Source organism: Hordeum vulgare, chromosome 5H (genome assembly GCF_904849725.1).
Source record: "Hordeum vulgare subsp. vulgare chromosome 5H, MorexV3_pseudomolecules_assembly, whole genome shotgun sequence".
NCBI lineage: Eukaryota > Viridiplantae > Streptophyta > Magnoliopsida > Poales > Poaceae > Hordeum > Hordeum vulgare.
The window spans coordinates 475673691-475685852 of record NC_058522.1 but is presented as its reverse complement, the minus strand read 5'-3'; the positions used below and the strand labels follow the sequence as shown (position 1 = coordinate 475685852).

The 12162-nt window shown below is 42.6% G+C and overlaps 1 protein-coding gene across 1 annotated transcript; it reads left to right on the top strand.

Annotated features, from left to right (window-relative positions):
- Window positions 1–7704: 7704 nt before the first annotated feature.
- On the top strand, window positions 7705–11587 carry LOC123399307 (putative BPI/LBP family protein At1g04970). The gene is made up of 6 exons (XM_045093721.1): window positions 7705–8177; window positions 9017–9156; window positions 9345–9699; window positions 9886–10134; window positions 10477–10602; window positions 10990–11587. The coding sequence occupies exons 1-6, from the start codon at window positions 7749–7751 to the stop codon at window positions 11233–11235; spliced, it is 1545 nt and encodes a 514-aa protein (XP_044949656.1). The 5' UTR covers window positions 7705–7748; the 3' UTR covers window positions 11236–11587.
- Window positions 11588–12162: the final 575 nt, after the last annotated feature.

Here is a 12162-nt window from a genome sequence, read left to right as displayed (position 1 = left end):
GAAGTAGTGGAGGAGATGGTAGTGTGCCTTCACGATTGTCGACGACACCTCCTCCTGGATGGACTTGCCACGTTGCGCCACTCCCGTCGTGACGCTTGCCACGCTACCATCTTCTAATATAAGCAGACACGATGGACCATGACGAGGAGTAAGCACGCATGCGGTCACCGAGGTTGTGGAGGAGGTGGTCGTGCGACTTCTCTATTGGCGGCGACACCTCCTCCTTCACGGAATTTCCATGTTGTGCCACTCCTACCACACCGTCTACTTCGCCACCCTCTCCTCATTCGACACGATGGCCTGCAACAAGGAGTACGTCGTTGCGTCCACAGAGGTAATGGAAGAGACGGTCGTGCAACTTCATGGACGAAGGTGGCACCTCCTCCTTGACAGACCTATCGCATTGCACCACTCCTACCATGCTTCCTCCCTCACCACCCTCACCTCAACCGACACTATGTCCTCCGACGAGGAGTCGGCGCTGTCGTGGCCACCGAGGTAATGAAGGAGGTGGCCGCTCACCTTTGCGCTCGGTGAGGACACCTCCTTTGATATGGAATTATCGGGTTGTGCCAATGATGTCGTGTCGCCCTTTCATCAGCGAACACGATGGTTGCGTGCCGGAAAGGGTGACTCGTCCTCACGCGGTAGACGATCTGAACACATGGTTGCGTGTAGGGGGCAACTAGTGATCTTAGATTTGATGGACCACAAGTAGTGATCTTGGATGACAATTATGCATGTAGGTGGGAACATTCAAGCTATTGTTTTTGGATTATTAATTTTCTATTGTTTGAGCAATAGAAATTTTCTCAGCCCAATTTTAAAAAATTATTTAGAATAATAAAATAAATTGGAAAAATAACATTTCAGAGAAATATGGGATATTCCAAAAATTTGTTTGTAAAAAGTTGTTCTGTGGTGAAAAAACCACCAGATCCGAGAATCATGGAGGGGTGATCACGTCTTTTTAATACAACTAGATAAAATAAATCCCCGATCCTAAAAAACCTGCCCGAGATCCTAAAAAAACTAATCCTCGACCCCCTGTTTGTCGTCGCCCGACCCGAGCGCTGGCCGCATTGGCAGCGTGAGGAAGCAGCTTGCGTCGGTGCCTCCCTACCACTCCCCTCTCCCTCTAACCTTGATCCAGCACACGCCGCTCGGCGCCTTCCGCCCGTCGGCCTCCTCCTCCCTGTATATCGGTTGCTCGATCTTGCCCGTGTGCATGTGGCTGGACCGCCCGACACCTCAACTCCGGTGCCAACCATTATCTAAAAAGGACGTAAAAATAACCTGGCAATGGAATATCTTACAAGAATGCTTCAGAAGACGTCAACGTGTTGTATAATGTACATCAGTACATGCATGACATCTCAAGTGTGTATGTTCTGCAAATCAATTAGATTATATACTTTCAGCCACCGAATTATAGCAGCATGGGGTTCAGATTTGCTGTTAATATAGTGTAGTAAAGAAGAATATTGGTTCAGAACTAATATAGGTTCAAAACTGTTTCAGAAATGTGAAATATTGTATTGCAGTTTCATAATTGATATAGGTTCAAAATTCAGTGACAAAAATTACTGTACTGTAGTTTTTATATATGTTTATAATTCAGTGACCGAATTTACCGAAATGTAGTTCAGAAATGATACTTGATATATGGGTTTCCTGCAATGTTAAGCATGGGGTTCATATTTGTCATTAATATAGTGCAATAAAGAATAATATTGGTTCAGAATTGATATAGGTTCAAATTAGTTTCAGAAAACTAAAATATTGTACTACACTTTCAGAATTAATATAGGTTTAGAATTGAGTCTAAGAAATCAGAGTGTACCGTAGATTTTGATATATGTTCATAATTCAGTGGTCGAATTTACTAAAATGTACTACATAAACAATGCTTGATATATGATTAGGGACACATTTGGGAGCGTTGTTGTAAAACATATTCAGTAAAGGATATGCATATTCATTAACAACAGTTGGCATTATTCGTGACGCCTAACAGTTGTGTACTTCTACTTGCAGGAGAAAATTGCATTTTCTTTACAACGTGTTTGAACACAACGGCATATCGTAATCGAGTTGTACGTGTACTGAACGCGGAGGTGCCGTCCGTCCGGCACTAGATCGGGATGGATCGTGATGGGATCGCGGGACGGGTTGCGATTTGAATCGCGAAGATGTTCCACTACATCACCCGCGTTATATACGCTTCCGCTTAACGATCTATAAGGGTATGTAGATTCACTCTCCCGTCTCGTAGATGAACTAGCTAGCTAATCATGTCGTAGTTCATGTCTAACTTGAATATTGCTGCATTGGTACTCCTATGTTATGGACCTGCTATGTTCAAATTGCATATATGCATCTTCTAAAACATGCTATGTTCTGAATCAGTTTTGTTATATGACATCTATGTTTCTCAGCTAGCATGTCCAAAAGGCTTCTATCTTAGCTGTCGTGTTTTCTGTTCTTTTTGAAGAGGTAATTTTCTAAAGTTTTTTTATTCTAAAGTATTTTTTAATTCATCGAAGATACTAAAATTTTGTCCTGCTGAAAATAGATTATGCACCTGAAAAGCAGAGCAAACAGATATGCTAGCAGGTTTAGAACGTACATACCTGCTTGTAGGTTTAGAACACATATAAAGCATGTCCCGATGAACTTCTTGAAAACAATGGGACCTGGGATTTGGATCCTGACCTACGATCTGATGTGACTTGTGATCCTCGGTCGGCTAGCCTGCTTGGCTAGCTGGCTTGGGCACAACCACCTCGTTCCTAACCGGCTAGCCTGACCAAGCCGGTCAGGAAGAGGTAACCATCTCGACTCTAGCCGGCAGGGGTTGCCTAGCCGGCCAGAGGGATGGCCGCCTCGTCCTCCAGCCGGTAGGCGTGGCCTAGCCGGCCAGAAGACTTGGGCCTTGGGAAATTGTGTTTGTTCATATCCTTTGGGCAGGAAATGAAGGAGAAGGCTTGATGAGCCTACCTCGGGGTTATCCCCCCGACAGTTTATTTCCGTGCATTGTGTGAAGGAACGTGGTTCATCTTCAGCCCGCTGTCGACGCGCCACGGCGCCGCTAGAGCCAATTGCGGTGGCGGCTCGAAAACTCGGCCGAAACGAGTAGGTCCCAACTTGGTCGGGCAATTTATATCGTATGATCAACGTGCATGGGTTTTTGGATTTGAGAATCCGCATTTGAGGTACGTGGATGTGCGGCTGCCAATAAGAGGGACCGCTCGGTGATGTCCTCTGACGCTCCTGCAGTAGTACCGGGGACAGATTTGCCAAGTTCGGTTGTAGATGCTCTAAATGTTTTTCTATTTCTATTTCTATTTATTTTTGTTCATTTTTATTTGTTCCATAGTTGTATATTTTGGTATGTTATAAAAGTTCACTCTGTACAAAATTGTCCAATGTGTATTACAAAATGTCCATCTTATATTAAGAAAATGTTCATGGTATATAAAAAAAGTTCAATATGTATTATAAAAACTTTCATCATATATTAAGATTTTTTTCAAAAAAAACTATAAATGTTAATTATGTATTGTGAATTCTTTAACATATATTACTAAAATATTCAATGCGTATTCAAAAATAATTCAACGATATGTTTAATGTGTATTTAAAAGTACTTTGTCATATAATATCTCTATAAACTAGTGCGTCCCTTGAATCACATCCTGAGAAATAGTATAATAAATAAAGAAACAAAATCAAGAGCATCGTAGAGAATATTGTTGCAATATGTTGCTTCTTTTTCGCAACACTAGAGGATTGTTGCAATATGTTGTATGTATTATATGGATGCACAATTGTCGCAATATGTACTAGTTATTGCAACACAACGTAGGTGAGGCAAAAATTCGCCCTATTACAACAATACATGTTTTCGTTCCAATAGAAAGCCATGTTATTGCAACAATATCTATGTCTAGCACCACATGTTAGAATTGTTTCAATATATGTCTAAATATTACCACAAAAGGTATACTTTGTTGCAATACCTAGTCCTTATTGCAACAAAATGAACAATTCATGCAACGGTACACAACTGTTGCAATATCACTACCGTATTACAACGTTGATGCAACTTGTGGCAATACATGGCTTCGATTGCAACAAAATGAGTACTTGGCGCGACAAAACAAACCTGTGGCAATCTGTAGATACTGTTGCCACGAACTAGAATTTTGTGGTAATATAGGATCTTATTAAAACGAAAGATAGTTGTCGCAATAAATTTTGTTGCAGTAGACCAGAATCCTTGTAGTGCCGGCAACGGTGTCGAAAAAGGGTCTTGCAAGAAGTAACAACAAAGTAGCAAGGAACAGTAATAGTGACAGCAGCAGCAAGTAACAGCAGTAGCGACATCACTAGCAGCAAAGTGGCCCAATCCCTTTTGTAGCAAGGGACAAACCTAGACAAAGTAACGTAGCAAGGACCAGTAGTAAAAGACTCGTAGGCAGTGGATCAGTGATGGATGAGTATGACGGATGTGATTCATCATGTAACAGCTATAACACGGAGAGATAAGTAACTAGCTCCCGTTCATCAATCTAATGTAGGCATGTATTCCGTATGTAGTCATACGTGCTTAGGGAAAAGAACTTGCATGACATCTATTGTCCATCCCTCCCGTGTCAGCGGGGTCCTAATGGAAACTACGGGATATTAAGGTTCTCCTTTTAATAAAGAACCGGACCAACGCATTAACACTTGGTGAATACATGAACTCCTCATACTATGTTCATCTCCGGGAGTGGTTCCGGCTATTGTCACTCCGGGGTTGTCGGGTCATAACACATAGTAGGTGACTACAACTTGCAAGATAGGATCTAAAACACACATATATTGGCGACAACATAATAGGTTCACATCTGAAATCATGGCACTCGGGCCCTAGTGACAAGCATTAAGCATGGCAAAGTAGTAGCAACATCAATCTCAGAACATAGTGGATACTAGGGATCAATCCCCGTCAAAACTAACTCGATTACATGATAGATATCATCCAACTCATCACCGTCCAGCAAGCCCACGATGAGATTACTCACGAATGATGAAGAGCATCATGGAATTGTCGATGGAGGAAGGTTGATGATGACGATGGCGACAATTTCCCCTCTCCAGAGCCCAAAACGGACTCCACATCTGCCCTCCAGATGAAGAACAGGGGGGTGGCGGCGCCTCCGCATCGTAAAACGCAATGAATCATTCTCTCTGATTTTTTTTCGGGCGAGACGGAAGATATAGAGCTGAGATTGGGGGCGGTGGTGCCACGTGGGATCCACAAGCCCTCACGGCGTGGCCAGGGGGGTGGCCGCAGCCTAGGGGCTTGTGGCCCACTGGCACGCCCCCTCCGGTGGATCTTTGCGCAGGTATTTTTCTTTTATTCCTGAAAAATTCTCCGTAAACTTTCAGGACATTCCGAGAACTTTTATTTCTGCACAAAAACAACACCATGGCAATTCTGCTGAAAACAGCGTTAGTTCGGGTTAGTTCCATTCAAATCATGCAAATTAGAGTCCAAAACAAGAGCAAAAGAGTTCGGAAAAGTAGATACGACGGAGACGTATCATCCGCCGCACGGGGTTCCTCCTGCACGCGCGGATACCGTTAGAGGCGGTACACTTGTGCCGCTCCGATGAACCTATACGCAGGATCCAGCGACCGACTGCTTGAGGGAGAGGATCCCGCGACCAACTGTTCGAGGGAGATCGGACGAGGAGGAGATGGACCACGTGAACGTGATGCCCCAACTCTACTTCCGTTGCACGGCACTGCACGCCTAGTGGTAACGATCTGTGATCCATCTCCGTAGCATGTTCTTGGATGTTTTGTGCGTAGGAATTTTTTAATTTGCATGCGATGCACCTATAGTAGAACCCAACAGCTAGAAGATAGCATCCACACGAGTGTGGGAGAGCAAGTGGCCATATTCCTTCATGTTGTTGGCCATAACAATAGATTCATGGTCATCCACAACACGTTCAAGAGATCAATGGAGACCAACTCAAGATACTTCAAGTTGTTGTACGCTGTTGGGGAGATGAGAGGAGAGATGATCAAGTCACCATCTCACGGACCTCCTAACAAGATCCACACTAGCCCAAGATGGTATACATGCTTCAAGGTGAACAACACAGTATGTAGTCCATTGCTTCATATGCTAGGATTGTACAAGGTGAGTACTAACACAGTCTTCTATTGCCATTTCACGATTGCATTGGGGCAATAGATGGTACTCATGTCACTGTCAGAGTGTCGAAGTCACAATCTGCAACATTTAGGGGGAGGAAGCACCACACAAGCCAGAATGTGCTTGCTGTTGTTGACTTTGATATGAAGTTCACATACGTGGTGGCTGGCTGGGAAGGGTCAGCACATGATGCTAACATCCTCAATGACAATATTAACATCCCTGATGGCAAGTTCTACCTAGAAGATGTTGGCTATGCATGCAAACCAGATGTTCTTCCACCATTCAGGAAGACGAGGTACCATCTTCACGAGTTCTCGGTAGGAACTACCCTAGGACTTCACAGGAGTTGTTCAATATCAAACACTCCATTGAGAGGACATTTGGAGATCTGAAGAACAGGTTCAAGATCCTGGATCAAAAGCCATTCCATCCTTACCCCACTGAGGTTAAGCTTGTTCTTGCATGTTGTATTCTACATAACTGGATCCTGCAGTGGGGTTTTCATGAACATGTGCGGGAGGAGGAAGATGTGACGCCTCACGATATTGAACAACCAAACGAAGTGATATGTTTTTTTTTCTCTTAACCTGACTCTACTTAAAAATGCAGTCACTATTCAATGAAGGTAACCAAACGGGCCTTATACGATTGGCGTATGTGTTATATTAAAAATGTCTCTTTAAAAATAGGGAAACGTTTTGTCATGGCGCGCGGGCCGAACGTTTCGACCGATCCTGCGCGCGTCGTGCGATCCCGTGCGTGGACCCTTCCTTTTTTTTTTGCTCCGAGACGTCATTTTTTGTTTCAACTGTTTTTTTTTGCTACTACCGACATGATTTTTGCTGCAAACGTTGGTGATTGTTGCTACATTTTGTCCACTAAAAAAGCTGCATCCATGTTTAGTTGCAATCCGAGTTTGTCGGATTTTTTGCTACAACCGTGTTAATTTTTGCTACAGCCGGTATCATTTTTTGCTGCAACCGTTCATTAAAAAAATTGCATACACGTTCGTCAGAGTTGCAATCCGAGTTTACTGAATTGTTTTGCTACAACCCGCATTTTGTTTTGGTACCACGCATCATCAGTGTCGCTTTTTCTTACAACCACGGTAATATTTTTTTCTGCAAAATTTGTTGCATCGTGGTTAAAATTTGCTGCATTGATGATTTTTTATTGCATGAACAAATCTAACAGTGCGACCCGTGTACGGTCGACGGATAATGCGGTTCGCATGTGACCAACTGAAAGTTTGGACTGACGTATCGGCGCAGAGCACTGTCTTTAAAAAAATAATCGTATTAATGGTACGGCAAATCAAGACAACTTCTAGTTGGAAACCAAAACGTGGGAAATGCAGCTTTGAATGTCCAACAACCGAGCCACGTTTGCGCCACGTCGACCCTGGCAAACCCCAATCACTCTTCTTCGCTGAAGACGCGGCCGGTCAAAGCCGTCGCGAGCTCGCAAGCTCCCCTCCGCCGACGCCACCCAGCCTACCGCTTCCGTCGCCGGAACCACCGCCACCACGATGGCGAACGCCACCCCCCTCGCCGCCATGGGCACCCGTCCCCTCCTCCTCCTCCTCATCATCATCACCATCATATTCCCCACCTCCACCCCCGCCGCCGCCTCGCCGCACATCTCCGCCGTCATCTCCCAGTCCGGCCTCGACTTCGCCAAGGACCTGCTCGTGCCCCGAGCCGCCGACACCCTCGCTCACCTGAGCGTCCCCGACATCGAGCGGTCCGTGAGCATCCCCATCATCGGCGCCGTCCGCATGGCCGCGTCCCGCATCGTGCTCGGCGGCGTGGCGGTCGCAAACTCCACCGTCGCCGCCGGGGAAACGGGGGTTGTGGTGGCCGCGTCCTTGTCCAGCGTCAACCTCACCATGGAGTGGAGCTACTCGTACAGCTCCTGGCTCGTTAAGATCTCTGACAGTGGGAATGCTTCGATTCAGGTAAGTACGACCGACGGGCTTCAAGCATTAGATTTGTTCATAAAGCCTTAACGATGCTCAGAAGTGGAAGTAATTGCATCCTCAAGAATATAAGTAAACTTTGTTATCTGAGAAGTGAGAACTAATTCATATATACATGGGCTGTAAAGAAAGTTTCATCTCTTCAGTAAGTACATGGGTGCCTATGTGTATTATTCAGTTAGTACAAACTATTTTATGGGATACTGATATTTTTGCCTACCTATTAGTGCAGCATGATTGTTTTACATAAGCTTCAATTGAAGCAATACTCATATCTTGGCTACCTATTGATAGCAACATGACTTTTTACTTAGCTTCAATTTGGTCAGCCTGCGGGATTGATTTGATCAGCATACAGCATTTTAGCACAATGGGTTTTTGAACTTACGATCTAGACTCTAACTCGTAAAAATTCATAGGAATTAAGTGTGGCTATACACCTAGACAGAAGCAAGCAACTAAACAGCATCTCAGTTACTTAGAAATGTCATATGTGTCATAAATCATTTTGATCTGATGAAAGCTTGTTGTTCATTTGGACAAGGAAAAAACCAAGTTACTTTTGTTTGGACAAGCAACTAATTACCTGGATTCACATTACATGCCTTTTTTTGCAAACAATTGCAGCTTTATGTATGTAAGTTTTACATTTACTTGGAAGTGTTCTTAGCATGTCAGACCTTACACCTTCGTTTTGTTCATTGTGGTGCGAAATATGTGATAGTTACCCATCCTTTACCTTTTTTACTTTTTAGTAGTAGACTTGACATGTATATGGAAGAAGGTACAAGGTATATTCATGAATCCTTTTCACTAAGGTTGAAGGAATGGATGTTGGGGTTTCCATGGGGCTGAAGAATGAAAATGGATCACTCAAACTATTTGTTATGGAATGTGGCTGTTATATGAAAGACTTGGATATAACACTGAATGGAGGATCGTCTTGGTTTTATCAAGGGTACGTGGTTCACAATTCCATACTACATCTGAAGTGAATACTTTCTCAACTCCTTTGAGTAGGGTTTTTCTATATAAAATCTTCTCATGATATGTATCTGAAGTGAGCTAGGGTTTTTCTTTTCAAACGAATTTTAGGGAGATGTCATTTAATCCACATCAGTTGATGTATCCTCTTACTTTTTGTAGATTCATTGATGCTTTTAGCAATCATATTAGATCAGCTGTGGAAAATACGATTACGAACAAAATAGTGGAGGGTGCATCGAAGCTCGACCTCTTCCTAGGAGGTCTTCCAAAGGAAATTTATGTTGATAGAGTCGCTGCTATGAATGTGACATTTGTTAATGATCCACGCTTTAGTAGTTCCTCTGTTGAGTTTGATATAGATGGACTATTTATTCCATCTGATAAAACTGCTCCTCAGAGTGACATGCATTTTGGTGATACCAAACTTGCACTACCTCTTGGAAGCTCTTCAAACATGTTGTGGATTTCATTGGACGAAGATGTTTTCAACTCTGTTTCAGCTCTCTACTTCAAGGTATACTATGATCATTTATCAGTGTAAACTTGTTCTTTTTCTCTTCCTATTTCAAAAGAATAGTATTCTTATTGACTATGTGAGAGCAGAGTTGCTAACTTGAACCTAGACGTTTTCCATGTTTCAACTCTACTATTATGTATCAATGAGCCTATTCTGATCGACGTGATTACTTTCGTCATTCAGGCTGGTTTACTACAACATATGGTGGACAAGGTTCCCGATCAGTTTCTTTTGAACACTGCTAGCTGGAGGTTTTTTATTCCAAGGTTGTACCGTGAATATCCAAACAAAGATATGCTGCTGAACATTTCTGCTATATCACCTCCTTCTGTGAGGATTAATGTGGGTAGAATTGATACCACAGTGGACTTAGATGTCATAGTAAACGTATTGGGTTCTGATGATATAGTTCCAGTTGCATGCATATCACTGGTGAGTTTATTTTCTTCACTGATTTTGTGTGTTCCTATCCTAGTTATTCAGTTTAGGAAAGGTACCATCCATTGGAGTGAAATGACAATGCATACGCACCATCTGGTGGTATTAAAGTATACCTTTTTTATGTTGCTTCAGGCTCTCAATATTTCAACTCTCACACAATCAAACTAAACTAGTCAATTTTGCTGTTTGACATGCTCAACAATTAACATTCCATTCAGTGATTTACTGTTACTGTTTATTGGATAATTGGAAGTTTGTATCTCCATGAAAACATATGCATCTTTCTCAATCTCTTACTGTTAGTCTTATTGTAATTACATATTGCTTTTGCAGTCAGTTGCTGTTTCTGGACATGCAAGTGTTTCTGGGAATAATCTTGTTGGAAAGGTTGAGTTAAATTATTTCTCGTTCGACTTGAAGTGGAGCGACATTGGCAAACTTCATACTGGTATAGTGCAGGTAATTTTTGCCTCTCCACATATCCAGTTCTTTGTATCCCCTAGTGGCAGGGCCTTCAATTGCTTACAAATGCATCCTTTATTAAGGTGTAGCATGAGAGAATTGTAATCTAAATGCTTGCATTAAGATGAACTGGGGAACAGCTACCTCGTGTCTAGAAAGATATCTGCCCTTTCTATGGAACATCTGGTAGTTGAAGAAACACCATTTTGTAACAGAAAATGCCTTCAGAGAGGTTCTTAAAGCTGACCTGAAAAGAAAAACCAATTGTTACTAAAGGAGCCGCACACATATTTCATCATTCCTAATTTTGCTTATTTGAACCTCATTTCTTTCTTTGTGGAGTTCTGATACTCTGAACCGATGCTAATCCTGTTAAATTGTCAGAGTCTGATGCGTATTGTCCTGAAAAATTTGTTCGTGCCCTACGTGAACTCGTATCTTGGACAAGGTTTCCCGTTGCCCATCATCAAGGGCTTCGTCATCAGAGATGCTTATATCCTCACTTCATACTCAAGCATAATTGTTAGCTCTGATGTTTCCTTCATCGAACCAATGGATAAATCTGGAATAAAGCAGGTTGCTGGATCAGTCCACAAAGATCCGGCAGTCACCATGAAACAATTAGTATAAACCAATGTACGTTGTGGAGCTATTTCATTGATTGTATCTGTTGTAGTGTGGCATCGGTTGTATAAACAATTAGTAAAAACTACTCCCTCTGTCACAAAATGTATGGCGTTTTTTGTAGCCAACTACACCAAAGAACGTCTTATATTTTGTTAGAGAGACCGTAATATATAAACTAAGGTCCGGCATGGGTTGTAATCTGTAAGTAATCACCCCTCGATGAAAATCTGTAAATAACCACAGCTGTAACTTTGCAAATGTAAATATTTCCGTCTGTTATGTGACGACTAGTCTGAACCTGCTGTAACACTAGGTTTTATACTGGAGAATTAGTTGATGGTTTCAAATTTGTAACGTATCTGCTGTTCTTCCATATGGACACGCATTACCTGCAATTAGTCTTCTGGTTCTGTCTGAACTGTACTTAGCCGTTTGTGATCGTAATGTCATCACCCTTGACTCTCTGTAGTGTTAAGGCCTTTGACTTGCTGTAGTGGTAAGATCTTGGCTGATTGCACATCACTGAATGTTTGTAACATGTGATATCCTGACTCTTTGATTTCTAGACTTGATTTTTTCCAAGAAATTTCTAAACTTAATTAACCCTGTGTAAACGTAATACGGAGTATAGGACAAGTCTCAGTTTACAGCGGGAGTCACCCAGTTTCTCTTTTGTACCCTGGGGGTTCAGTCTTGGTCCAACCCCTGGACTTCCACACTATTTTGTACTCTCTTCGTACCAAAATGTGGCCAATTTTTCTATTTTGACCTATGGGACAGAAAATACAGATTTGACCTTGCTTTCAAAAGAATTCCTGATCTAACCTCTTTTCCTGACGCCAACATCCCTGGTTTGCGTACGAGACGCCAAGTCCCTGGCGTCTGGTACGGGCCTATATGACCGACTGACCTGCTGAGTTTCTGACGTGG